This window comes from Schistocerca americana, chromosome 5 (genome assembly GCF_021461395.2).
Source record: "Schistocerca americana isolate TAMUIC-IGC-003095 chromosome 5, iqSchAmer2.1, whole genome shotgun sequence".
In the NCBI taxonomy this organism is placed as follows: domain Eukaryota; kingdom Metazoa; phylum Arthropoda; class Insecta; order Orthoptera; family Acrididae; genus Schistocerca; species Schistocerca americana.
Genome location: NC_060123.1, coordinates 482434688 through 482460987, shown reverse-complemented (window position 1 = coordinate 482460987; position 26300 = coordinate 482434688). Strand labels below are relative to the sequence as shown.

General features: G+C 38.9%; 1 protein-coding gene across 3 annotated transcripts in view; it reads right to left on the bottom strand.

Moving 5' to 3' along the window:
• Window positions 1-26300, bottom strand: part of LOC124615798 (sentrin-specific protease 1-like) — a 155553-nt gene that overhangs the window by 37364 nt on the left and 91889 nt on the right. For all 3 annotated transcript variants that reach the window (XM_047143930.1, XM_047143928.1, XM_047143929.1), the window contains 3 exons: window positions 26143-26265; window positions 25869-26006; window positions 5724-5861 (listed from right to left, as the gene is read on the bottom strand). In XM_047143930.1, the coding sequence (XP_046999886.1) occupies window positions 5724-5861; window positions 25869-26006; window positions 26143-26265 (399 nt within the window). The remainder of the gene's footprint in view (window positions 1-5723; window positions 5862-25868; window positions 26007-26142; window positions 26266-26300) is intronic.

The following is a 26300-nucleotide window of genomic DNA, read 5'->3' as shown; positions in this document are numbered from 1 at the left end:
TACTTTACCCCTCCACACACACACACACACACACACACACACACACACACACACACAAAACACACAGGATGGCTACCTTGTTGTTGGCGTTGGGTTTTGGATGTAATACTTTTGCTAGAAAGAAAAGGTGAAAAGATACAAAGGCACAAAAGGTTAATATAGACCGCACTGGGTGAGCTTCCCTGCACAATCTGCACTTCTGTAAAATTTGAAAGAGGGGTGATAAGCCAAGCCCAACAATGGGGACTATATACTGAAGAGTGAAAATTTGTTAAAAGTGCTAGAAAGAAGAAAAATGAGTGTCCAAAAACATAAACCAAATCCAAGCATAATCAGCACCAAGCAGACCATCCAATGGAAAGGCAGGGGGAGGGAGGGGGACAATGAGAAGAATAGTAGAAGGACAGACTTGTAGCATGGAAAGGAAAGTAGAGCTGCAAGGGCCAGGCTTCATGGCTAAGCACATACTCACGAAAGAGACTTCAGAAAGATACTCCGATATGACTGTGTTGATATAGATTCTTTGACTGTGGCACGTATTTTTGGTAATGATTGGCTGCAAGAAAGAAGCTGTACGATTTATATTGCAGGATGACGTGTAAGTATTTGTGGTGGGACTGGTGAATTGGAAGTTAATTTAGTCTAACTCATAAAAAAAGAAGAAGGGTCTGTAGGGTTACGAATTAGATTTATCAAGAAGAAGATAGATGACTGAATCAAAGCACCAATACATATGAAGGACAATGTGTCCATAGTAGGAGAGAAAGAAATTCATGAAGTCAAAAATTCAGGAAAAATCGATATGTTGAGTAATTTGCCCACATTGTTTCAGGAAGAACTTATTTTATACATGCCAAAGTATTTTCAAGTAAATCTGGACTGATGAAGGGACTCCAAGGCAAATTATGGTGCAATTGCAAGAACTGTTCAAAATGATATTGCACTGGATGCTGCTAGCTAGAAGAGAAGCTGTAGAGAAGGAGATAAAACAAATGACAGAAAATGATATAATTGAGAGGTCATATATTGAATACTGAAATCTGATAAACCTAGGAATTAAAAAGGATGGGCCAGTCAGATTTGTTTTGGATGCTTGGGTTATCAATCATGTCACTCTGCCTCAGCAGGATCAGTTCAAAAATACAGAAGAAATTTTGCAGAAGTTTGCTGCTGCTTGTTACCTTAGAAGTTTAGATATGGCAAGTAGTCATTAACAGCACCAGTTGGAGGAAAGTAGTCAAAGATTCACCACATTCTTGCACAATGACATTTGTTACCACTTCAATTCTGTTCAATTTAAATGTTTCATCAGCAGCATTTGTTCGAGCTTTGAACGAGATTCTCGAGGATGAACTTTTACACTACATACTTGTGTATGTTGTGTTTTGATAATGTCTGCATCATGGTAAGAGCATTAGACACAAAAGATAACACACTTAGATTGGTTGGAGTCACATTCTATCTGTAAAAATCTGAATTTGCAAGGAAGGCGATACCTTTCTTGATACATATCATCTCTCAAGCAGGAATTAAGCCAGATTCAAAGAAACTGGAAGCAGTTCAAAATTTTCAGGTACCAACTTGTAAAAAATAACTTCAACCATTTTTCTGTTTGTGTGGATACTATTGGCATTTGACTTGATACCCATAGAAAATGGTCAGGGGCAATGACCACATTATCAAGTTCTATTTTGTCAGTATGGGTAAATAAGTACGCTATGAGCAAGCGAGAGATATTCACAATTGTTTGGGGCTTCCACGGGTTCCATTTGGATGGCGCACTTTCACATGGAGCAATCATAAGGCATTTCCTTCCTCCAATGTAAATTAACACGCAGTTGTCTTGTTAGGTGGGTCCTCTCCTTTCAAGAATTCCATTTTGAGATACAATTCATGCCTGGTGAAACGAATGTGGCACCTCACGCTTTGTCATGTCTTCAGCAACACTTAAAAATGATGTTTGCCTCGAGACCTCGCAGGTAAAGAAGGTCAAGATTAATTTTATGAGGGTAGAGGATGGAGAGGCAAAACTTGCAGATTTCTACATAATATCAAAGCAGAGATGAAGTAGATGAGACGCTAAAAATGATCAAAACAATGCATCAGCATGAGGCTGAGAGTAAAATTCAGAAATATTAATTAATTTATAAAGATGTTTTATACCACAGAACAGTCTTACACTCAGGATCCTGGAGGCTTTGCACACCACAACATAATATCCAAGATCTGATTAAATATATCCAGACCAGATTCCACATTTTCGTCAAAAGAAATGTTTACAACTTCAGAAACAAGTGATCTTTGATCTTTAATAAAATGTCTCAGCAAGTATGAAAGATTATACTTGTGGGAATTTCTTGCTAATCTTGGTAGTGGTGGAATTATTTTCAAAATTTGTTCACTTCTTTCTGCTGAGAAAAAGTAACAACAAAGTATAATTACAAAACTGAAAGATGACTATTTTCTAAATACCAGTGGATCAGAAATTATCCTGTTGGATAATGGCCCACAATTTGTTCTGCATAATGGAACTCATTCACTGAAGAGGAAAATATGCAACAGAGGAAAATATGTAACATTGCCACATCTATGTACCAACCAGCACCCAATCCAGCTAAGTATATAATGCAAGAAAATAACTCCAAACGTAATGTGGAAAGAAACATGTGAAATGGATTAATAAGTTGTCCAATCTTGAAGCTGTGATGAATAGTTTCTCTCGTGATACTACTGGTCTGCAACCCTCTACAGTTTTACATAGCAAAAAAGATGACTATGTTTTCAACGAGATTATTAATTTTCCATCACAAACTGAATTAACCACCAAAGAGAGATAGCAAATAGACTTGAAGCAGATGATGAAGATGGCAGTAGTGAGGAAATTAAGACACAACTGTTCAGTGAGACCCATTGTGTACAAATGAATAGGTTATGGACTGATACAACCACATTTCATTTCAACCTTCAGTGGCAATGGACAAAATTATAAAATTTCTGCATTATTTGCTGGGTCCATTTAGAACTCGGAAGGTAGTGTACCCAAATTCTGTTGAATTAGCAAAACTTAATGACAAAAAATATTTTGGACTTCATCATGAGGAGAACCTAAAATAGTAATAGTATCACCATCATCATCATCATCATCTGGAATAGAATAAAAATTAATAGTGCTGTAATATTGTTCTTGCATTACGATGTGATAGACTGGCTGAGTATATTTCCCAGCAATTTAGTATAAGGAACTGGTTAAGCATGCTGTCTGTAATTCGTTTAACAAATTATAACTAATAGTGAAGTAATGTATAACCATATTTTGGGTGTGTGTGAAAATTGTTTCTTAGGAATGGCAATATGTGGTAGGCTGCATGATGGTGTACTTAAAGCTAAGTCACGATAATGTTTGAAGCTAACTTGCATATGACTGATTATTTTTCGATGCAGTGGTGAAAGTCTTGTTTCAGCGTGATATTGCTGTCTGCTCTCTCACTGTTTTCAGTAGGTCCTGGCATATGACACTGTCATCATGACGTCATAAATGCAGAAAAGTGATTCATGGAAGCAGTACTATGTCGCAAAATATAAGAGCAACAGCTGGTTAGCTTTCCACCGACCAGCACTCTAGTCCATGATCCCCAATCCGGCATCGCACTATAGCACACTGTACAAATCATCTCCCCATAGCAGGTACGAAGAGAGCTGTGTGTTTATCAACTGAGCCATGAGGAACATATCAACAATGCAAGTGTTCAATTTTGTTTGACAAATTTACAGTGTCAGTCAGTTGCTTTACAAAGCAGAGTACCCATGACGTCAATGAGCAAGTACAATAAAATAGAGACTCTTAAAAGTAACATTTGTTATATTTAACTTGAGATGTTAGTATATTTTATATATTCATTTTATTGATGATGTTATTACTTCAGTTCTTTTAGCATGCAAGAAATAAATATTTGTATGCTGTAAAAAAAAAAAATTCTCCTTGGTTAAAATTTGTTAATCCTAATGGAGCTGGCCCAATGAGAGATGAATAAAATAGAATAAGATATTCTGATTATCATTTTTCTGTAAAAATCATTTAATTGTGATTAGTTAATAGTTCTTTAGTTAATATATACATTTCAGTAATTTGCTAACTACCTTTCTTCAAAGTCAGAGTATACATTTGTTTTTTGTACAGAAATAGTTAGAGATTGTGTGCTATCTACATGATGATTATGTAATGATGAATGTCATGATAATTACTGCTGTTCTTTGTCGGGGACACCTACTGCAAATGAACATTGTATGAGAAATTTTGGAAGTAACATCCTCTATACCTATGCTTTAAAACTATATTTTCATGTGATCAGATTTATTAACTGTAAATAGTTTAAGTCATTGTCAATTTACCATTATCTATTCTGTGTTTACTAGCCATTGGGGTACTTCTTAACTGATTAATTTCACATTCAAAGTTTATGTTGTCATAAACTTCCAGGCAAAATTTATTTTTTGAAATCTGGAGATACATGAGGATCCTATATCCTCCCATGTCAGTGTCCTGGGTAGTGTGCAACAGTTTTTGCTTGATGCAAGCATTTAGCATAGCACCCATTGATAGTGTTGAGTTGAGTTGAGATGAAGTACGTACCGGTCTTGGTCAGACGTACTTGCTAGTTCACTTTGATATGATTATTTGTGCCACGTTTAGTTTGCTTTGAGGTTTCAGTGTCTCAATCAATGTCGTATAGTGGCATGTCGAATATTGTTAAACTGAGTGTTTTTACAGTGTGCCAAATGGGCAATGTTTTCAGCAATAAGTCACATAGTTCATAATCTGTTAACAATGACTGTTCTTAATCAAGCCCATTATTATCCACTTCCTCAAAGCATCACCAATTAAAATAAATGTATCATTAACTTCTTGGGGTGCAGAGAGGCAGCATTTTCGTAATGTAGCACACCAGAGAGTCATAATATGACTCCATCAAGCACGTCTTCCTGGGACAGGACAGTGCTAGGGTGTGTCACTCTGAATGCTGCCTTTTTGTCTCCAGTTTGTATTCATCCACCTTGGCGTTCATTGGTGACTTCCTCTAGGCCCTTCTTGAATAAGTTGTGCCATTGAAGAACTAGTGATATTTACAAGGAACTACTCACAACAGCCTGCTGAATGAACTCAAACATTTCAATAGCAGACTTCCCAAGTTTAACACAAAATTTGATGACATGGAACGATCAATCATGCCACATTATGTTACCTCTCCACATTACATAATCTCAAAATGGGGTTCACGGGAATGCACATCCTGATTATCAGGCAGCTTGAAGGTGACCGAGACTGGGTACAATTTGAAGCTAACACCCACCTCCACCTAACTCAGCAGGTTACAACGTCTTGCAATTCATTGTTGTATCAGGAAAAAATTCATCACATTGCTTATGGAACCCACCTTGTATTTAAAGGTCCAGCAGTTCAGAACTCCAACATAACAACAAATCTGAATATGAGCATATACATATATTTAAAGCTAAAATAGCAGTGTTTTTCTGAGGAAGAGAGTCAATCCCTTGCTCAAAAGCTCTCCTTCACTCCAACAAATTCTGTTAGAGAGAGAATGGAGAATGGTTTGGAGTCTTGTGCACAATTTTAATCTTTTCTTACATGTTTAATGAATTGTCAAGATTCTTGCATTTCGTAAAAATAAAAACCAAGAAAGTAAAAAACATATGAAGTGACTTACCTGCAAACAAACATCATTGTTGCCACCCATACTATCATAATAACATATCATCTTTTTCTTGAAGTTTATTGCAGCCATGCACCAATGCACGCCAAGATGAACAGGAATTATAATTATGTCATTGGCAAACACATCCACCTGGAAATATGTGTGCTTGTAAATGGCTTTGTTTACAAAGAGAACACTGCAATTTATTTCAAACAAAGAAAAAAAATTAAAGTAAGCACCGAAAGTATTATTACGAAATGAGACTCTTATCCTATTAGTATATGGTTTAATTGAGCTCTTAATATTAAAACTTTAAGCTTTATAAAATGTTTAGCAATTTTAAATATAAAACAACTTCTAAATACGTTCTAAATTTTCTGGAGTACCTATCAAGGAACTACCCTTGTCATGTTAAAGATGGGGGAGGGACAGGGACTGAAAAAGGACATGTGTATTTAAAACTCTTTCCTTGCAAACATACCATGACTTATCTCCGTTCTGCATATCTACTGGTGCAAAAATTGTAACCTATATACACACAGATTGCAAATACCCTTACAGTGGTTCAAATGATTAATGCCTACACATGAGAATCAAAGACAAATGTTGCTTCTTTCTCATTACGAATATTTCTGCAATATGTGGATCTGAATGCTGCATATTGAAATGGAGTCATTTAATATATTCTTCAGCATTCGTCAGGTTTTTTCTTTGGTGCTTTGCAAATCCTTTAATTTAGCACCAGAAGTCATTTTTCTGGCAGTGAGAAAAAGCAATGTTGTAAAAATAATCTCTCTTCGTAGCTTACTGAAGAATCAGTTTTTACAGAAATAAATGTCTACACTATAACTTCACATTGCCTTCACCATCATCTTCACACACCATCATGTAACACAATGAATTTCTTCATTTTAAAACTTAAAAGGAGCTTCATACTTACCTTCATAATGTTATTGTAAATAACAGTTTCAATCAGCTACACACACACACACACACACACACACACACACACACACACACAATTTTCTACTCATATGGATTGTAGGTAGCCCAGATTTCCATTGACAGTGCTATGACACTTTACTGAGGGCGAAATAGTGAAGGGATCTTTGAACTTGGATAATTATTACACAACATGGAACTCTCTCCATTATTAATGAAATTACCTCTCTCAAAATAATACATTTAATAGTGTAAGTAATGTAGAAGTAAATAAACATCAGGTCTAATATTTGCACGAGATACTTTAATTCTCTAATAGTTGAGGACACTGACAATACTTCTCAGAATATACATATCATACTAGTGCAACTGACACAATCCAGCCTTGATATCTTTAACTCAAACTCATAACAGCAATATATTTAGTCCATGTGAGAAATGCAAAATACGAGATGTTTGACCTATGTAGTAGCTTAACTTTTCTTTCCACATACCCAAGTTTTGGTATTTAGCACTATGAAGCTTTAAAGATTTCTGCCATTTCACCTGCCAAGAAAAGAAAGTCAATAATTAAGCTGCAAAACTAAATGTGGAGCACAGTACTCATAGTAACTCACAAATTTATTGCTGTTTTTTAAAGAAAATTTATAGTAAAATAGGTGATACAGAAATTTTCCAACAATCTCAGAGAAACGACAGACATCACAAGAGGATCTTTCTGCACACACACACACACACACACACACACACACAAATATATATATATTCCTTTCATTCTTTGGTGAAAATTACTAAGAAATGTAACATTAGCAGAACATTTAAGCCACAATTTTTGTTTCTCAGGGCATTTCCTTGGGGATATGTATCCCTGATGGAGGTGGACTTTATTAGAGAGATGCCAGAGTTTGGCAGTGGCAATTTCCTCAGATAGACAGCTGGTTGGAAGTCATACTTACACAAAAGGCTAAACACATAACAGCTAATATATGAAATGGCCACCTTCACAGGTAGGCTTGCCTCTGATAGGATAAGATATGGCTGCAACCAGGGTAGGGATAGCACAGTCTGTGATCAAAAAGTAACGGCAATTTTTGTTTTTCCTAAATTATCTTGATTTATTCATCAACATCAACTTTGTCCCCTTCAAAGTAATTCTCCTCAGATATAATACACTTGTGCCAGTGCTTTTTCCGATTTGGAAGCACTTCTGGATCTCACTTTTTGTTACAGTGTTCAGTTCATTTGGCAATTCTGTTTTCATCTCATCAATGGTGGCAAAGCGACGTCATTTCATGGTTCTATTCAGCCTTGGCAATAGAAAGACACAGGGGGCATGTCCAGAAAATACAGTGGCTGTGGCAACATAATGATTTTCTTTTTTGTCAAAAAATAACGAACAAGTAATGAGGTGCGAGTGGGAGGAGTATCGTGATGCAATTTCCACAAGTTGTTCTCCCACAATTCTGGTTGTTTTCTTTGAATTGCTTCTCAAAAACTGCACATAACTTCCAAGTAGTATTCCTTACTGACCGTACAACGAAAAGGCAGGAACTCATGATGCAACTGTAACTGAAGAAAACAGTGAGAAGAACTTTCACATGTGATTGAACTTGTGAATTTATTTAGGTCTTGAATCTTCAGGCAGTTTCCATTGGGACGACTGGGCCTTGGTTTCGACATCATACATGCATACCCATGTTTTGTCACCTTTTACAACCTTCTTTAGAAGCTCTGGATCGTTATCGACTTTGTTCAGCAATTCCTGAATGGTGTCTATGAGATATCGTTTTTGGTCAAATTTCAAATATTTCAGAACAAATTTTGCTGCTACATGTTTCATAATTAAAAAAAAAAAAATTAAATAGGTTGGAATGAGCCAAAGGATATGCTGACATCACCACCAACCTCTCTGATGGTGATTTGGTGATTGTCCTGAACCATTTTCTTTCCTTCCTCCACTTAGTCATCAGTAACTGATGTGCTAGGGTGTCCAGGGTGGTTATCACCACTACAACATTATCAACTAAAACAGTAATAGGTCTAACAATGACTAAGAAAATAGAAATGCAGATAAGTTGCTACAAACAGCATAGTGAATGCTTTATTGTAGCTAAGGTAGGCTTGAAGCCAACATCCCACTGTGGTACACATTTGTGTGTTAAATAGTTACGCAGGCAATTAAGAGTTAGAAAGAATATGTGGTAATATGAAGAATACTCCACACATAGTTAAAGGGATACAAATTTAATTGTGATGCATGATGAACTCGGTAGTAGGAAAAGAAAGACAAGGAAACATATTAGGAAAACATGGACTGCAGGTAACAGATGAAAGAGGACTCGTAAAATTTTGCATAGGGGATAATCTGATTATCTCTCTCACTTGGTTCAAGAATCAAGAAAGAAGCTTGTATACATACCACTGAAACATTTCACATTGATTACATAATGGTGATTTTGGAACCACAATTTAAACTGTAAGACATTTCCTGGGGCAGATGTAGACTCTTAACATAATTTACTGGTTATGAACTGCAGATTAGAACTGAAGAAATTTAGAAACAGTAGAAAATTAAGGAGATAGGATTTGGATAAGTTGAAACAAGGTTGCTGTGAGTTTCAGTGGGAGCATTAGGCAACACTGGAATGAAACAAGAGGGAGAGGAAGGTAAAAGAAGATGGATCAGTAGCTTGTGTATAGTTTGTACAAAGTGTAGATTATTGGAATGCATTTCTGGAGACAAATTACTGTTCATGAAGGTTTTGTTAGTATTACTGTGTCCTTTTTCTGATTAGTTATATTGGAAACTTGGAAATGTTTCTTGGTAATTTAGTGCTGCTAAGACTTGTTTTTAAAACTTTTGTGACAACAGCCAGGATACTGTTTTCCTAGTATGAATTGGTATCGCCTGGAGTACAGAGGATGGCGGATTCTTGCAACTTCGATGTAAGTGGAATGTTCAGTGTGATTATGATGTTCATCTAAGTTTATATTTTGGTACATTTAGTGGGAATCATTGCTGACTGAAGAAAGATTTATTTGATATTTGGGAAAAGTTGTATTTAGTTTCTGAGTATTGTTTGTTTTGATATTGTAGTACACTGGGGGTTTGTATTTTTTTGTTTCATGTTGTATCTGAGATATAATTGTCCATATTTACGAATGCCGTACCATAATCTGTATAGCATTGAAGAGATTTTAGTAACTGAATGAGTTTAGTGCAGTTCCAGCCCAGAATAATCCAAACTGTCACAGGGACATGTGAAATATAGTTGTTCGTAGGAGGGAGTGGAAGAGGGAGGAGTGGAACATTCTTGTATCACACACTTCTTTCCAGGAGGCAGGTCTACATTGGGCGTATTCGGCAGACTATTTGGTGGTAGTTGTTATCGCAAATCTGTACAAGCAAATTTGTTCTTAGGGTGCAGAACATTTGGAGAGGGTAGAGGTACATTAATAAAGGATAAACCTTGTGACATTTCAAGGTCAATTTTTTGGCTTCCAGCAACACTAACATGGGCTAATTCTGAAATTGGTACATACACCTGCCAGATAAATCTTTGGACATACTACCTGCTCAAAACCTGACCTTCCTAAAAAATACTTTGAATCCCAGCCTACTCAGTTCACTGGAAAAGTTTATAGCAGCGCAAATAGGGTGTATAAGTGCAGAGCAAATGTTTCATCATGTATAGCATATCACAGTACATACCAGCACAAAATCATTGTGATAGACCCCTCAACTTCAAGTACTATCTTGCTTCTGGTTCTTATTTGTGCAGCCTACAGCTTTCTATGGCAGAAAAGCTTCCACCTTCCTGAACTCCTTTATCAACCAAATGAGCCACTACTAGAGAGAATACAGTCATTAAGTATAGCAGCCATCGGACACTGAACTGGACTGGTTGGATGAGAAGCGAACATAAATCCAAAAAATTATGTAATGTTTCAGTGATTTAAAGATTCACCAGTTGTGATACAGCAGACCAAATCGTCTGAAGGGAGGAGGCCTGTTGCACCAGCACTTTTCCCTAGAAGACCTCAAAACCTGTAACAAGGCAGGCCACATACTGCCTTCAAAATTCCGCTGGCAGGACCACGTTATTGCTGAGGTGACAAGCTACCTGCCTGTCACAATGAAGCACTGGGTTACCTCATGCCAGTACCTAGGCCTCTCTACGGGAAAGATGCCTTGTCAGAAAAGGACCACGACTAGCCAGTATAAATAACAGCTGCTGCTGCCATACATTATCTGTCATCAACTGCTGCCTACAACAAGAACATTCCCGCACACAATGTGATCGACCAGCCTCACCTACAAATGTCTGCCGCCACTGCTAGTTGGTGGTCTAAAATAGATCAAGCCTAGAACTGATGCTGCCACGTTTCAAACCAGTGCCACACACGCTGGGCCTTCATGCAGGCTGACATCAACTTGCCCCTCGGCTTCTTCGAAAACACTCTGGTTCACAGCCCATGCCTTGGTGTCTTTCACACTTTACCTACTGCAGACCACCAACATCATCATCGAGTGTTCGGGTTCAGGGCACCACACATCTTGCGTCTATCCTGCTGACTGGCACTATGGGCCATGTTCACCAGGGCCTCTCACTGCCGGACGGCATATCTCATGCAGAGCCAGCTGCGTTGTAGCAACAAACTACAACACATGGCAACTGCACTGCTGTGTATAGCTGCTACTGCCACCACATGCTGCCTCATGGTTTCTGGGGTAGTCACTTCTGCACGGGATTGACACCATCCACAGCAGTTTCATGAATTCTGCTGAATAAAATATGTTGTCGTTACCACTGTTCTGATCTATGAGAGCTGAGGAAATGCTTCTTCGTATCTACTGCCCAGCCAACTGTTCTGAAAGAACATCCCAAAGGTTTACAGAAAAATATGGTAGGCCATTCCCAGCTCCCGAACAAAAAAATTCCCAGATGTCCTTGTACGCCTTGACATCACTTTGAGGACTCTCGTGGCTGTGCATTCCACAGTACACGGAAGTTGTGGTGCGCATTTCGGGTGAACAATGAGCATGGGTCACTGTACTTACACTGCAGTAAAATGCATTAATATTGCTCAAATTACAACGAACATTATTTATTATGATTCTCCCAAAGATGAGCACGAGCAATGTGAATGAATAGTTCAATGAAAATGCGTGCACAAAGTGAATATGAAAACTGCATGTTTGTGTTCAGTTCATATTCAGTCCAAGGATCATGAACAAGATTTCATAAATGAACTTTTAGGGCTACATCCAAGAAAGAAGATACTACCCACTGCAATCCCCATCGTAAACATTCCAAACTGCAATGGTGAAGAAATTACAGAAAGCAGAGATGCAAGTGAAAAGATAAGAAGTCAATGCATAAATAACCATCATAATAGTTGTAACACAGAAATCACCTTAAAATAAATTAATTCATAAAACTTAAAAGTTTTTTCATGCTGTATCTGCACTGGATTACTATATGAAAGGGAATGACCCATTATATTCTGTATGAAATAAATTATGTTGCTCAGACTTGTTAGTTTTTGCTCTCATGTACTGTAGCATCATTTCTCATGGAATTAGCCAGAATGTTTTTTTCCATATTCTCAAGATGTTTTAACTATTTCAGTGTAAGACTATAGTACAACTTGTGACTGTAACAATAACAGCGTAAGTTACAGTGGCTGCATAACTTAGCTGATAAGATTGGTACCTGACATGATGAAGGTTGCGATTTCGAAACCTATCTACTACTTGATATTTTATGTTTAAATTTTGCTGAAGTAAGCTATTGCGGCAAATTACGTCACTGAAATCACTTTTTGTATTATTTATTTGGTTAATAATGAGAAATTAATGTAGTTGTACAGTACTCCGTAAATAAAAATTTCATTATGCTACCTAAAGGGTCCAAAATAACTAAGGCAGCTATATCAGAACTATTTAAACATACAAAAGTGACTCAACAATAACACACCACATTACCAAAGTTCACTTAAACACAAGGACATTGAAACCAATTTTATTGAACAAATTAATTATGTCTTTGACGTCTTGAACTCTATATTTCCAAAAGATGAATGTTCATGTGAATTTTGAATGAATCTCACAATTCAGGACAATACTCTAAAGAAATTCCTAGACATCTGTTAAAACCTCCATTTTATCTTTTTGAAAGCTTGAAAAGGATGAAGGTCAGCTATTTCCAGATCAAATCGAGATTGCCTGGAATTTTTTTCTGGGGTATGCCATTTGAAGTAAGGAGCGCCACATGTCTCCTTATAGTGATGGGTAATGCAAGTGATGTTTCTTTCTCTGAAAACAAGCCAGTTACTGAAGAATCAAATGCAGAATCTTCTCAGTGAGACACTGATTCAGATTCTGCACCCCCTAAGTTGGATTACCATTATGCTCTGTGTTTGTTGTTGAATTGCCAGTTTGAAAGATCCCAGAAAAGAATCACCAGTTTGAAAGATCCCAGAAACTGTGAATGTTGAAGTAAATGTATTAACAGATGTAGTAACAGTGTGCGATGACTCAGTAATCACTGATGTACTTATAGATGCGGTGAAATACATCACAGAGTATATTGCATTTAAGTGCCAAAAGATTGGTAAATCATCAAGTTTTCCAGCAGCAAAAATTGAAGCCGTTGAAGAAAAATTTGCCACTTGTCATGGAAATGCATTATGCAAAAAAAATGTGGAGTCTGTGTGCTCTATTTTGAAAGAAAAGTTTTCTGGTTTATTACACAGCTATTGCTCTTCATGTAAGAACAAGAGCATTTATAAGGATCAGGCATATGGATCAAGAAGCAAAGTTGGAAGCCATGAAGAAATGTGCCACAAGGAGGAAGTGGCTATGGATTGTTTTTTTGTATGGTAAACAGGAACAGAAATCTGGAACAGGCTGCATTAAAATCTTCTTCTTCATTAAATGAGAGTTATTTTTCACCTTAATTATCGACTATTTTGTCCTAACGTGTAATACATCTGTCATGCCATTTGATTTAATTTTTCCAACTGTGTACTGAACCAAATTAAAAGCAAAATGAACAAATAACATGTCACTGCGTCCGTGATGTAGTGCATTTGCAGTATAATCCCACTGTTGTGCTATGTTATGTAGCCTCACCCCAACGTCACACGGCTCCAGCCAACAGCAAGCATTTTAGCCAGAATGACACCACCCCCCCCCCCCCTCCTCCTCCAGAATTCCCAATATTTTATGATGTCAGAATGCTCGGATCATCCTGGCACCATAACAACATTCATACCAATGAATGATACTCTCAAATGAAAACCAGAAAACAAGTTCTCATAGAGGAGAGCACAAATATTGTGCAGATTTGTTACTTTATTTGCATGTGGAGAACTGCAACATATTTTCCCCGTCAGATCGAGTCCCTGTGCAGACACAAATGTAGAAGCCTCTAGTATCACTCGCACTTTGGACAAGTGCAAGGTGCTTGGAGAATATACAACTTTGACAATAGTTACATTGTTTACTCAAGCAAATGAAATGTCAATCTATCATTCTTTGGATATATTTGTAAGGAGCAGTTTCATGTTGGGTGTTCTGATTTAACAGAATTTGATGTTACCCAGTGGAAGTTGTATATGTTGATGGACAGTATAAGGTGTACATAAAGTCCGGGAACACTTTCAATTATTTACTGCACATGAACTAAGCATTGTACAGATGCCATACATACTGCATTCTGAAGACAAACTCTGAAAGTTTTTTTTACAAACCGTGAGTGACCCAGCAGATGTCAATACGGTAACTGAATTCTTGCCAGACCCGTCCCAGCACGGCATCGTCGATTGTGGCAGTAGTTTCCTGTATTCTCTCCCAGAGCTCTGCTACATCATGTGGTAGAGGCGGTACATACACCAGATCTTTAATGTGTCCCCTCAGAAAAAAGTCACATGGGGGTGAGATCTAGTGATATGGGAGGCCATTTCATGGAACAGCTGTCCCATTCTGTAGCACGGCTGATCCATCAATGCAGCAGCTTCCTGCTTAGCTACCCATGAACTTCATGATGAAAATCAGGTTGAGCCCCATCCTGCTGAAAGAAGAACGAAGAGTCCGATTGTAGCCACTTCTGCCACATGCCCAAGAAGGAATATCCAGTAACAGTGCTCTCAGCGAAGAAGAATGGCCTGTACAGTTTTTGACATGACAAGGCACATAAAACATTTACCTTTGGGGAATCACGCTCAAATTCAATGTATTCATGTGGATGCTTTGTACCCCAGATTCGACAGTTATGCCTGTTCACTTTCCCATTAGTGCGAAAAGTGGTTTCGTCGTTAAAATCCCCATCCTCATACGATTTTTGCAACTGTGAACAAAACTCAAAATGCTTGTCTTTGTCATTGTCACTGAGCTTCTGCACTAGCTCAAATTTGGTTTCATAGACAGCTTCTGTTACAGGACTTTCCACACAGTCACTGGAGCCATTTAGAGTTCGCAGGATGCACGACGCACTGATTTCTTTGGACTCCTTATGAATGTATCTTGTACGCGCTCCAAATTCACTTCACTCACACTGGACGTCCGCTTCTCTTTGCTGAGACAAGCAACCCGTCATAACAAATTTGTTGTACCAGTGGTAAATGGTCTTCCTTGTTGGTAGCTTCTTACCGTACTTGGCTCTAAACATCCGTTGAACAGCTGTAGCACACTTTTTTTGGTCAAAATCCAATACTCAGAAAGCCCGCTCCGCACCAGAGCTCGCCATGTTTGTGACTAGCACTGGCTATCGCCACATTACCAAACTACGCTGTGGCAGTATACATGAAGAAAAAGAAAAAAAATCTTTCAGGGTTTCTCTTCAAAATGACATCTGTATATCTGTACAATGTTTGGTTCTTGTGCAATAAATAACTGAAAGTGTTCCTGGACTTTATGTACACCATGTATGTGGATTCTGTATACGAAAGGTGTTCAGATACAACAACAATAGAAATTCCTGAATGGAATAACTCTCTCTCTCTCTCTCTCTCTCTCTCTCTCTCTCTCTCTCTCTCTCTCTCTTTCTTTATCTGTTGTGTATGTGTGCACACGCACACAAAAACCACACAGACACGCAAATGCACATGCCTATGGCCACAGGCATATATGTCTGTGTGGTTGTCTGCGTGAATAGTTTGTCCCACCATTAGAGAGCAAAAACTCTAAACCTATTACAAATGGCTTTCTGCTACTTGTTTCTATGCACTACACATCAGCCAGCTAAAGATGTTCATATATTATTCAAGAAAAATAGATGCAGCGATATTACATTTTCTTAGAGCAATAATCAAGCAAGGGGAAGACAAAGTCTTTCATTTTCACATCCAAGGCCACAGTTGAGTAACTAAAGGGTAAAGGAGAACTATATTAAATCTTCATCGAATAAATCACATCCAACCAAAACAAGAGACTACTGGGAAGGTAGCAGGGATACAATACAGAGGGCAAAAGGCTATTTACAACTTATGCAGAAACTAGACGATAGTTGTACGAGTTGACGGCATGAAAGGGAAATAGTAGTCGAGAAGAGAGAGAGAGAAGTATGTAGCCTATCCCCGTTGTTATTAAATCTGCACACTGAGCAGGCAGTACAGGAAACCGAAGAAAAATTTGAAGTAGGAAATAAAGTTCACGGAGAAGAAATAAAAACTTTGAGGCTTGTCGATGACATTGTATTTCTGTCACAGACAGCAAAGCACTTGGAAGACCAGCTGAATGGAATGGACAGTTTCTTGACAGTATGATATAAGGTGAATATCAACAAAAGCAGAACAAGGATAATGGGATGTTCCAGAATTAAATCGGGGGATTCTGATGGAATCAGATTAGCAAATGACACACAAAGTAGTAGATGAGTTTATGTAGAGTGGAAATAGCAAGAAAAGTATTTCTCAAAAGGATGAATTTGTTAACATCAAATAGAAATTTACATGTTAGAACATACCTTCTGAAGGTATTTCTATAAACCATAGCCTTGTATACGAGTGAAACATGGATAATAAGTTCACACAAGAAAAGGTTAGAAGCTCTTAAAATGTGGTGCTACAGAAGAATGTTGAAAATTAGATGAGTGAATTGAATAACAGCTATATCTAACTAGGGAATAAAGAATGTATAGCATAATTTTACTAAAACAAGAGATAAGTCGATAGGACACATCCTAAGGCATCAAGGAATTATCAGTTTGGTAATGAAAGAAAATGGAAGGACGAGTGCAGGAGGGGAGGGGGGTAAAAACTGTCGGGGGAGATCAGGGCTTGAAAACAGAAAGCAGGCTAAAATGCATGTAGGTTGCAGTAGCTATGCAGAGATGAAAATTCTTGCAAAGTATAGCATAGCATGAAGAGCTCCAGTAAACCAGTCTTTGGACCAAAGAACACAATCGCAAAAAAGGTCTAAGCGCGTGGCAGGGAATTGCTCATCATTGCAGGTAGCCAGAGTGGGAGAATTTTTAGAGTGGAAGAGGCTACAAAATTGGAAGTATTCTTGATGGTTAGTGGGCTCAACAAGGACAAATGTTTTTATGGAGCTGGATGTCAAGGCCCAGGAAGGTGGCATGGTGGCTGAGGACGATGAGGTGAAGCAGCTGCGAGAGAAGACACCGAGGTTGTGGAGAAATGAGGATGAGAAGGTCTTGGCCCTGGCTATAGGTCATGAAGATATCACTATGAAAGTGTCCTCATTTCTCCATAGCCTTAGCATCTTCTTCACTGTCAAGAGAGACCTTATTGCACCACAAGATTCCTGCTCACAATTATCCAAATAATTTTCAGGTGGAAGTGAGACAACATGCTGAACACACTGCTTCCGATTATAGGCCACCTCAGGGAATCTTACGCTTTACAGGAAGACACTCAGTTTGGTTGAAATAAGTTGACCAGTTTTGTTTTCTGGTTGTTTATAGTGGAAACAATCTTTAATATAGCAGTCGTCCATGATCTTAAACAAACAAGAACCTTGATGAGTAATATGGAAGGAGTGGTCGCAAGGCAAAACGCTCTTCCTCCTCCTTGCAGCACCGGTGGCCAACATCCGTGTTCTGCATGTCTGTGAAAGCGAAACTGACAAATGGTCATAGGACTTACAATTTCTTCTGGTGTTGTGAGACTCATACTCAAACCCCATGATGGACCAGGATTACTCTCTTCACTCATTTCAATATAGGAAAAGAAAACAGAAGAGGAACACACAATGCAAAGTAAAGCAGAGTGCAGCTACTGCACAAATGCTTGCTGAGATTGGCAGCAATGTAAACGAGGCACTTCAGGCCAGACCTCTACTGGTACACAGCCATAGTTTGACACTTCTACCACCTAAAACTGCCAGATTAAAGTGTCTGCATTGTACTAACTTTAACTTGCTGACAAACACACATATTTCTTTGTTGTAAGTAGCTAGGACTCACAGCCGAGTCCTGCATTGCCATACAAGGTCTCTCTCTTACAGAGGCCATTCAACTAAACACAGTTAACATGGTACCACAGCAAAACTTACGAGAGCACTGATATGTTGTTGCATTTGGGCACAGGTTTGTTCTTATGCACATGTTATATGGTAGATCAAAAAAAAAGTACACACACTTAGATGAAAATAAGCTTATGTAGTGTTAAAATTATTACAATGACTCAAAGTGAAACAATTACAAGTGTTCAAACAGCAAACCACCTACCTCCACACACTTCTGAGCATTATAGCATAAATTCAAGGTCACATATTCCAGAGTAGTTGCAGGAATTGCTTGACAAGCTGTATGAATTTCATGGCACAGTTCTGCTAGTCTGCATGGCTTCCTGCTGTACATTATGTTCTTGAAGGTGCCTCACAAGTAAAAATTGTGGCATCAATTTGGGAGAACGTGGGGTACTTTATGGGACTCCTCCAACCAGTCTAACACACGATGCATTATTATACAGATAGGTATACAATATCATTATGGAAGTGGCATGGAAGAAAAAAATGTTCATCACAAAAAAAGCACAAATGGATGTTAAAATTAATAGGCCCAGTCTTCCAGGTAACTCCTGCCAGTAATTGTACCTTCGAGAAAGAAAGGTCCAATCAATTTCCTTGAGGATAACCTGCATTAGACATTAAGTCTTGGAGCAATGGCCGCTCACGTGACAAACATGTGGATGTCACAAGTACATACGATTATGCCTGTCTACTGTACCATTTAATTTAGACTGTACCTCATCAGCCTACCCACTTTGGAAACAAAATTAGCATCATATTCAATGTGTGCAAGAAACCATCCACTACACCGATTTCTGCTGTCTTCGTTGTCCTCACTCAACACAACAACTGTGGAATTTTAACTTTCCACTTTACTCTGCGCAAAATACGACTTAACATTTTCTCTACTCCTGCGTGTTTCATGTGCAAACTACTGTGCTGATTTTTGTGGAGAGCATGTGAATGCACCCAACACCTGAGCTGAAGGCTCTCCACCTGTTGCTTTGTGTGGCCAGCCTGATATTCCCTTACGCACATCCGTAATTTTTCTTGCAGTTTCAAAGTCATCGTAAGACTGAGCAACATTTACACATGTTGGTGGTTCAGTTCCATATTCTGCCTCCAATGTCATTGCATTTCACTAATGTTCTCATAACTTCCAATACCAATTGAGAATGTTTTTTCACTACTTGAACGTCATTTGTGTTTGCACCATGACTTCACTTCGTACACTGACATTGGCGCATCACAGCACTACTGCCATCTTTGCTCAACCACTGTACTACACATTCAACCCACATCCATAGTGATTTCAATGTATACAGTTTGTATAGGCAGCTTTAAAGTGTGTACACCTTTATTTAAATCTACTCTATACTTCGAAACTGGGCTTCGTCAGATGTTGTGCAATACTACTAATCATGAATCGGTAACTTTTTGAGATTTATACACACATCAAAAAAAGTTTTGCATCATCCTGGTTCCCAGAACTCCTGAAGATGGATGATGTTGACTGTGGGTATTGTATCACAGACACAGTCCCTTTGACTGTCCAGAGATGTCACTAAACCAGCTCAAAGATGCCAACAAACAACCATGCATGAGCAGGGCCTGTTAGACGGAGGGGATCTGACAGCCGATCAGTTCCAGTCATTCCACCAGGAAGGAGGTACACGGCTCGTGTTGTCTGTAGTTCAACCATGCCTAGACGGTCAATACTGCAGTTTGATTGTGTCTGCATTGTTGGTTTGTGTCAGGAAGGGCTCTCAACAAGGGAAGTGTCCAGGCATCAAAGTGATGTTGTTAGAACATGGAGGAGATACAGAGAGACAGGAACTATTGATGACATGCCTCACTCAGGCCCACGGGCTACTACTGCTATGGATTATGCTCAGAAGATCCCTGACAGCAATGCCACCATGTTGAATAATGTTTTTCATGCAGTCACAGGACGTCATGTTATGACTCCGTCATGTTATGACTCAAACTGTGCACAATAGGCTGCATGATGCACAGCTTCACTTCCGATGTCCATGGCGAAGTCCATGGCAGCCATGACACCATCCAGTGCGGTACAGATAGATCCAACAACATGCCGAACGGACTGCTCATGACTGGTATCACGTTCTCTTCAGCGTTGATTGTAGCGTATGTCTTCAACCAGATGATGATCATGTACTTGAAGGCAACCCGGTCAGGCTGAAAGCCTTAGACACACTGTCCAGTGAGTACAGCAAGGTGGAGGTTCCATGATGTTTTGGGGTGGCATTATGTGGGGCCAATGTACGTCGCTGATGGTCGTGGAAGGCGCCGTTAACAGCTGTACGAAATGTGAATGCCATCCTCCGACCTATAGTGCAACCATATCAGCAGCATATTAGCAAGGCACTCATGTTCATGGATGAAAATTCGTGCCCCCCATCGTGCACATCTTGTGAATGACTTCCTTCAAGATAATGACACTGGTCAACTAGAGTGGCCAGCATGTTCTCCAGACATGAACCTTATCAAACATGCCTGGGATAGATTGAAAAGAGCTGTTTATGGATGACGTGACCCACCAACCACTCTGAGGGATCTACGCCGAATTGCTGTTGAGGAGTAGGACAATCTGGGCTAGCAGTGCCTTGATGAACTTGTGGATAGTATGCCACGACAAACACAGGCATGCATCAATGCAAGAGGATGTGCTACTGGATATTAGAGGTACCGGTGTGTACAGCAATCTGGACCACCTCCTCTGAAAGTCTCGCTGTATGGTGGTACAACATGCAATGTGTGGTTTTCTTGAGCACTAAAAAGGGCAAAAATTATGTTTACGTTGATCTCTATTCCAGTTTTCTGTACTGGTTCTAAAACTCTCGGAACCGAGGTGATGCAAAACTTTTTTTGAGGTGTGTATGGAAAAAAAAGTTATTTCACACAATATTCAATAAAATAGTCTGTCTAGATAAAATATTCCGGAGGTAAAATAGTCCCCCATTCGGATCTCCGGGCGGGGACTACTCAAGAGGATGTCGTTATCAGGAGAAAGAAAACTGGCGTTCTACGGATCGGAGCGTGGAATGTCAGATCCCTTAATCGGGCAGGTAGGTTAGAAAATTTAAAAAGGGAAATGGATAGGTTAAAGTTAGATATAGTGGGAATTAGTGAAGTTCGGTGGCAGGAGGAACAAGACTTCTGGTCAGGTGACTACAGGGTTATAAACACAAAATCAAATAGGGGTAATGCAGGAGTAGGTTTAATAATGAATAGGAAAATAGGAATGCGGGTAAGCTACTACAAACAGCATAGTGAACGCATTATTGTGGCCAAGATAGATACGAAGCCCACACCTACTACAGTAGTACAAGTTTATATGCCAACTAGCTCTGCAGATGACGAACAAATTGAAGAAATGTATGATGAAATAAAAGAAATTATTCAGATTGTGAAGGGAGACGAAAATTTAATAGTCATGGGTGACTGGAATTCGAGTGTAGGAAAAGGGAGAGAAGGAAACATAGTAGGTGAATATGGATTGGGGGACAGAAATGAAAGAGGAAGCCGCCTGGTAGAATTCTGCACAGAGCACAACATAATCATAACTAACACTTGGTTTAAGAATCATGAAAGAAGGTTGTATACATGGAAGAACCCTGGAGATACTAAAAGGTATCAGATAGATTATATAATGGTAAGACAGAGATTTAGGAACCAGGATTTAAATTGTAAGACATTTCCAGGTGCAGATGTGGACTCTGACCACAATCTATTGGTTATGACCTGTAGATTAAAACTGAAGAAACTGCAAAAAGGTGGGAATTTAAGGAGATGGGACCTGGATAAACTAAAAGAACCAGAGGCTATACAGAGATTCAGGAAGAGCATAAGGGAGCAATTGACAGGAATGGGGGAAAGAAATACAGTAGAAGAAGAATGGGTAGCTTTGAGGGATGAAGTAGTGAAGGCAGCAGAGGATCAAGTAGGTAAAAAGACGAGGGCTAGTAGAAATCCTTGGATAACAGAAGAAATATTGAATTTAATTGATGAAAGGAGAAAATATAAAAATGCAGTAAGTGAAACAGGCAAAAAGGAATACAAACGTCTCAAAAATGAGATCGACAGGAAGTGCAAAATGGCTAAGCAGGGATGGCTAGAGGACAAATGTAAGGATGTAGAGGCCTATCTCACTAGGGGTAAGATAGATACCGCCTACAGGAAAATTAAGGAGACCTTTGGAGATAAGAGAACCACTTGTATGAATATCAAGAGCTCAGATGGAAACCCAGTTCTAAGCAAAGAAGGGAAAGCAGAAAGGTGGAAGGAGTATATAGAGGGTCTATACAAGGGCGATGTACTTGAGGACAATATTATGGAAATTGAAGAGGATGTAGATGAAGATGAAATGGGAGATATGATACTGCGTGAAGAGTTTGACAGAGCACTGAAAGACCTGAGTCGAACCAAGGCCCCCGGAGTAGACAATATTCCATTGGAACTACTGACGGCCGTGGGAGAGCCAGTCCTGACAAAACTCTACCATCTGGTGAGGAAGATGTATGAGACAGGCGAAATACCCTCAGACTTCAAGAAGAATAAAATAATTCCAATCCCAAAGAAAGCAGGTGTTGACAGATGTGAAAATTACCGAACTGTCAGCTTAATAAGTCACAGCTGCAAAATACTAACACGAATTCTTTACAGACGAATGGAAAAACTAGTAGAAGCCAACCTCGGGGAAGATCAGTTTGGATTCCGTAGAAATACTGGAACACGTGAGGCAATACTGACCTTACGACTTATCTTAGAAGAAAGATTAAGGAAAGGCAAACCTACGTTTCTAGCATTTGTAGACTTAGAGAAAGCTTTTGACAATGTTGACTGGAATACTCTCTTTCAAATTCTAAAGGTGGCAGGGGTAAAATACAGGGAGCGAAAGGCTGTTTACAATTTGTACAGAAACCAGATGGCACTTATAAGAGTCGAGGGACATGAAAGGGAAGCAGTGGTTGGGAAGGGAGTAAGACAGGGTTGTAGCCTCTCCCCGATGTTGTTCAATCTGTATATTGAGCAAACAGTAAAGGAAACAAAAGAAAAATTCGGAGTAGGTATTAAAATCCATGGGGAAGAAATAAAAACTTTGAGGTTCGCCAATGACATTGTAATTCTGTCAGAGACAGCAAAGGACTTGGAAGAGCAGTTGAATGGAATGGACAGTGTCTTGAAGGGAGGATATAGGATGAACATCAACAAAAGCAAAACAAGGATAATGGAATGTAGTCTAATTAAGTCGGGTGATGCTGAGGGAATTAGATTAGGAAATGAGGCACTTAAAGTAGTAAAGAAGTTTTGCCATTTGGGGAGCAAAATAACTGATGATGGTCGAAGTAGAGAGGATATAAAATGTAGGCTGGCAATGGCAAGGAAAGCGTTTCTGAAGAAGAGAAATTTGTTAACATCCAGTATTGATTTAAGTGTCAGGAAGTCATTTCTGAAAGTATTCGTATGGAGTGTAGCCATGTATTGAAGTGAAACATGGACGATAAATAGTTTGGACAAGAAGAGAATAGAAGCTTTCGAAATGTGGTATTACAGAAGAATGCTGAAGATTAGATGGGTAGATCACATAACTAATGAGGAAGTATTGAATAGGATTGGGGAGAAGAGAAGTTTGTGGCACAACTTGACCAGAAGAAGGGATCGGTTGGTAGGGCATGTCCTGAGGCATCAAGGGATCACCAATTTAGTACTGGAAGGCAGCGTGGAGGGTAAAAATCGTAGAGGGAGACCAAGAGATGAATACACTAAGCAGATTCAGAAGGATGTAGGTTGCAGTAGGTACTGGGAGATGAAAAAGCTTGCACAGGATAGAGTAGCACGGAGAGCTGCATCAAACCAGTCTCAGGACTGAAGACCACAACAACAACAACAGATAAAATACGCTCTGAAACAATGTTTATTAAGTAAATTTCCATTTTGAGGAAAATTTCCCCACCTGTATTCACATTTAGCACAAATACGAGTTTTTCAAGCCACTAATAATTATGTACAAGGGGGTCTCAAAAGAGAGTTTATATCTGAAAAGCTCCCTGTGCATGTACAACAACATCAGAGCAGAGTGGGGGTACATCTATTGCTTGCTTGGCATTTAGGAATTCAGTCAATAGGGAGCACTTCTCAGGAGGGGAACACGCATTCTACGTGTAAGAATTTTACAAAACTGGTCATTCAGCGATTGTAGCATGCAGGAAATTTTGCAGTGATCATAGGTTGCATAATGTAAATAATGCTCAAAGTCTTCCCCTTATCCAGGAATGGACCAAAAAGTTTGAGAAGACCAGTTCAACACTGACCTAGGTCATCAAGAATGGGTGAATCAGAAGAGTGTAAATTTGTCTGTTCACATTACCTCTCCATTTGTAAGCATGCAAGGTCTTTAAATGTGAATACACCATCACTGCAAAGAATTCTGCAAAGGACCTTAAACTGCACTTTTACAAAATACAGCTGGTGCAAGATTTAAAGCCTCAGGATGCCAGACATAGGCTGCAGTTTGTTAATGATGTGAATGAACGTGCTTCATTTATCACCATCTTGTTTTCTGACGAGTCTCATTTCCACCTGAACAGTAACATCAATAAGCAAAACTGCTGCTACTGGACTGCAACAAATTCTAAACAGAAGCACAACAAACCCCTTCATTTGCCAAAAGTTACTGTAAGGACTGCGAGGTCTATTAAAGGGATAATAGGCCCATATTTTTTCGAGGGAGAGAATGATCTTGCCGTTACAATGAATTTGGAATATTATGTGTCAATGTTAATGACTTTTTGGAGCCTGAATTGGAAAACTTCCTGGTTATAACCAAAGAACACTGGTTCACCGAGAGAGACAAGCCACAGCACACATGTCTAACACTTGTATACTGTGAGTTCATGTAATTTCCCCAGGCAGGAGGAGGAGGAGATTAGTGTTTAAGGTCCCGTCGACAACGAGGTCATTAGAGACGGAGTGCAAGCTCGGGTGAGGGAAGGATGGGGAAGGAAATCGGCCGTGCCCTTTCAAAGGAACCATCCCGGCATTTGCCAGAAGTGATTTAGGGAAATCACAGAAAACCTAAATCAGGATGGCCGGAGATGGGATTGAACTGTCGTCCTCACAAATCCGAGTCCAGTGTGCTAACCACTGCGCCACCTCACTCGGTCTTTCCCCAGGCAAATTGACCTCCAAAGGGTGACACAACTGGCACCCATGCAGTCCAGATTGGAGCCCCATGGATTTTTTATATGGGATATGTTAAATCTAGAGTGTATGTCAATCATCCAACTTCTCTTGACAAGTGAAAGAAAGGATCCTTAGCAAAGCGGCAGCCATCCAATGCCTACATGCTGAGCCAAATAGCAAAATTTTGTTCGTCGTTTAAATGAGTGCTGTGCACATGCTGGATTGAATTTAAATGACATAATTTTTAGTAAGTAAATTCTTAAACTGTATATTTCAATAATAAATGAAGATCGCGTCGACAGACTTCAACGTCCACTTATTTTGAAATGTCAAATATAATTTTTTTTAGGTACCCTGTACAAAGAAGTGCAGGTAAGCTTTTCATCATTTCTCATATTTTTGTGTATAATAGCTGTATCTCTTTCTTCAATTTTTTCAAGTTTACTTTAAACCAAATGAGATTGCTATAAAATGAAATTATATTAAAAATAGTTGGAAAATTTTAAATGTAGTACAGTATAACAGTTTACCTTTCTTGTCCATCTTTTCACAGCAGAATAGCCACTTGACTGCAACCTTGGATAAAAGAAGGTGTTGAAAGCATATACTGGTTGATATTTATTCTTCTTTCCTCTTTCAATAAGCAAGTTCATATAAAAATTGATAACCTAGAACAGCAAAAAGGTTGTATTTCTACTCACAATTTCATTTCTACAGGTTGTATTTCTACTCACAATTTCATTTCTACAATCTTCTAAATAAGTTTCTGCCTTCAAAAACTAGGTGTAGGTTACTGATTCTTACCTCATCATTAAGCCAATTTGTACCTGCAAGAGTACAAATATCATGCCTCGTTATTTTCAGACTGAAAGCTTCCACAAGAACTTCAGACTGTGGTTCAGGTCTTAGAGCGGAGGCTACTCTTCTCTGTATGAAAAATGTAATGAGTCAATACAAAATTA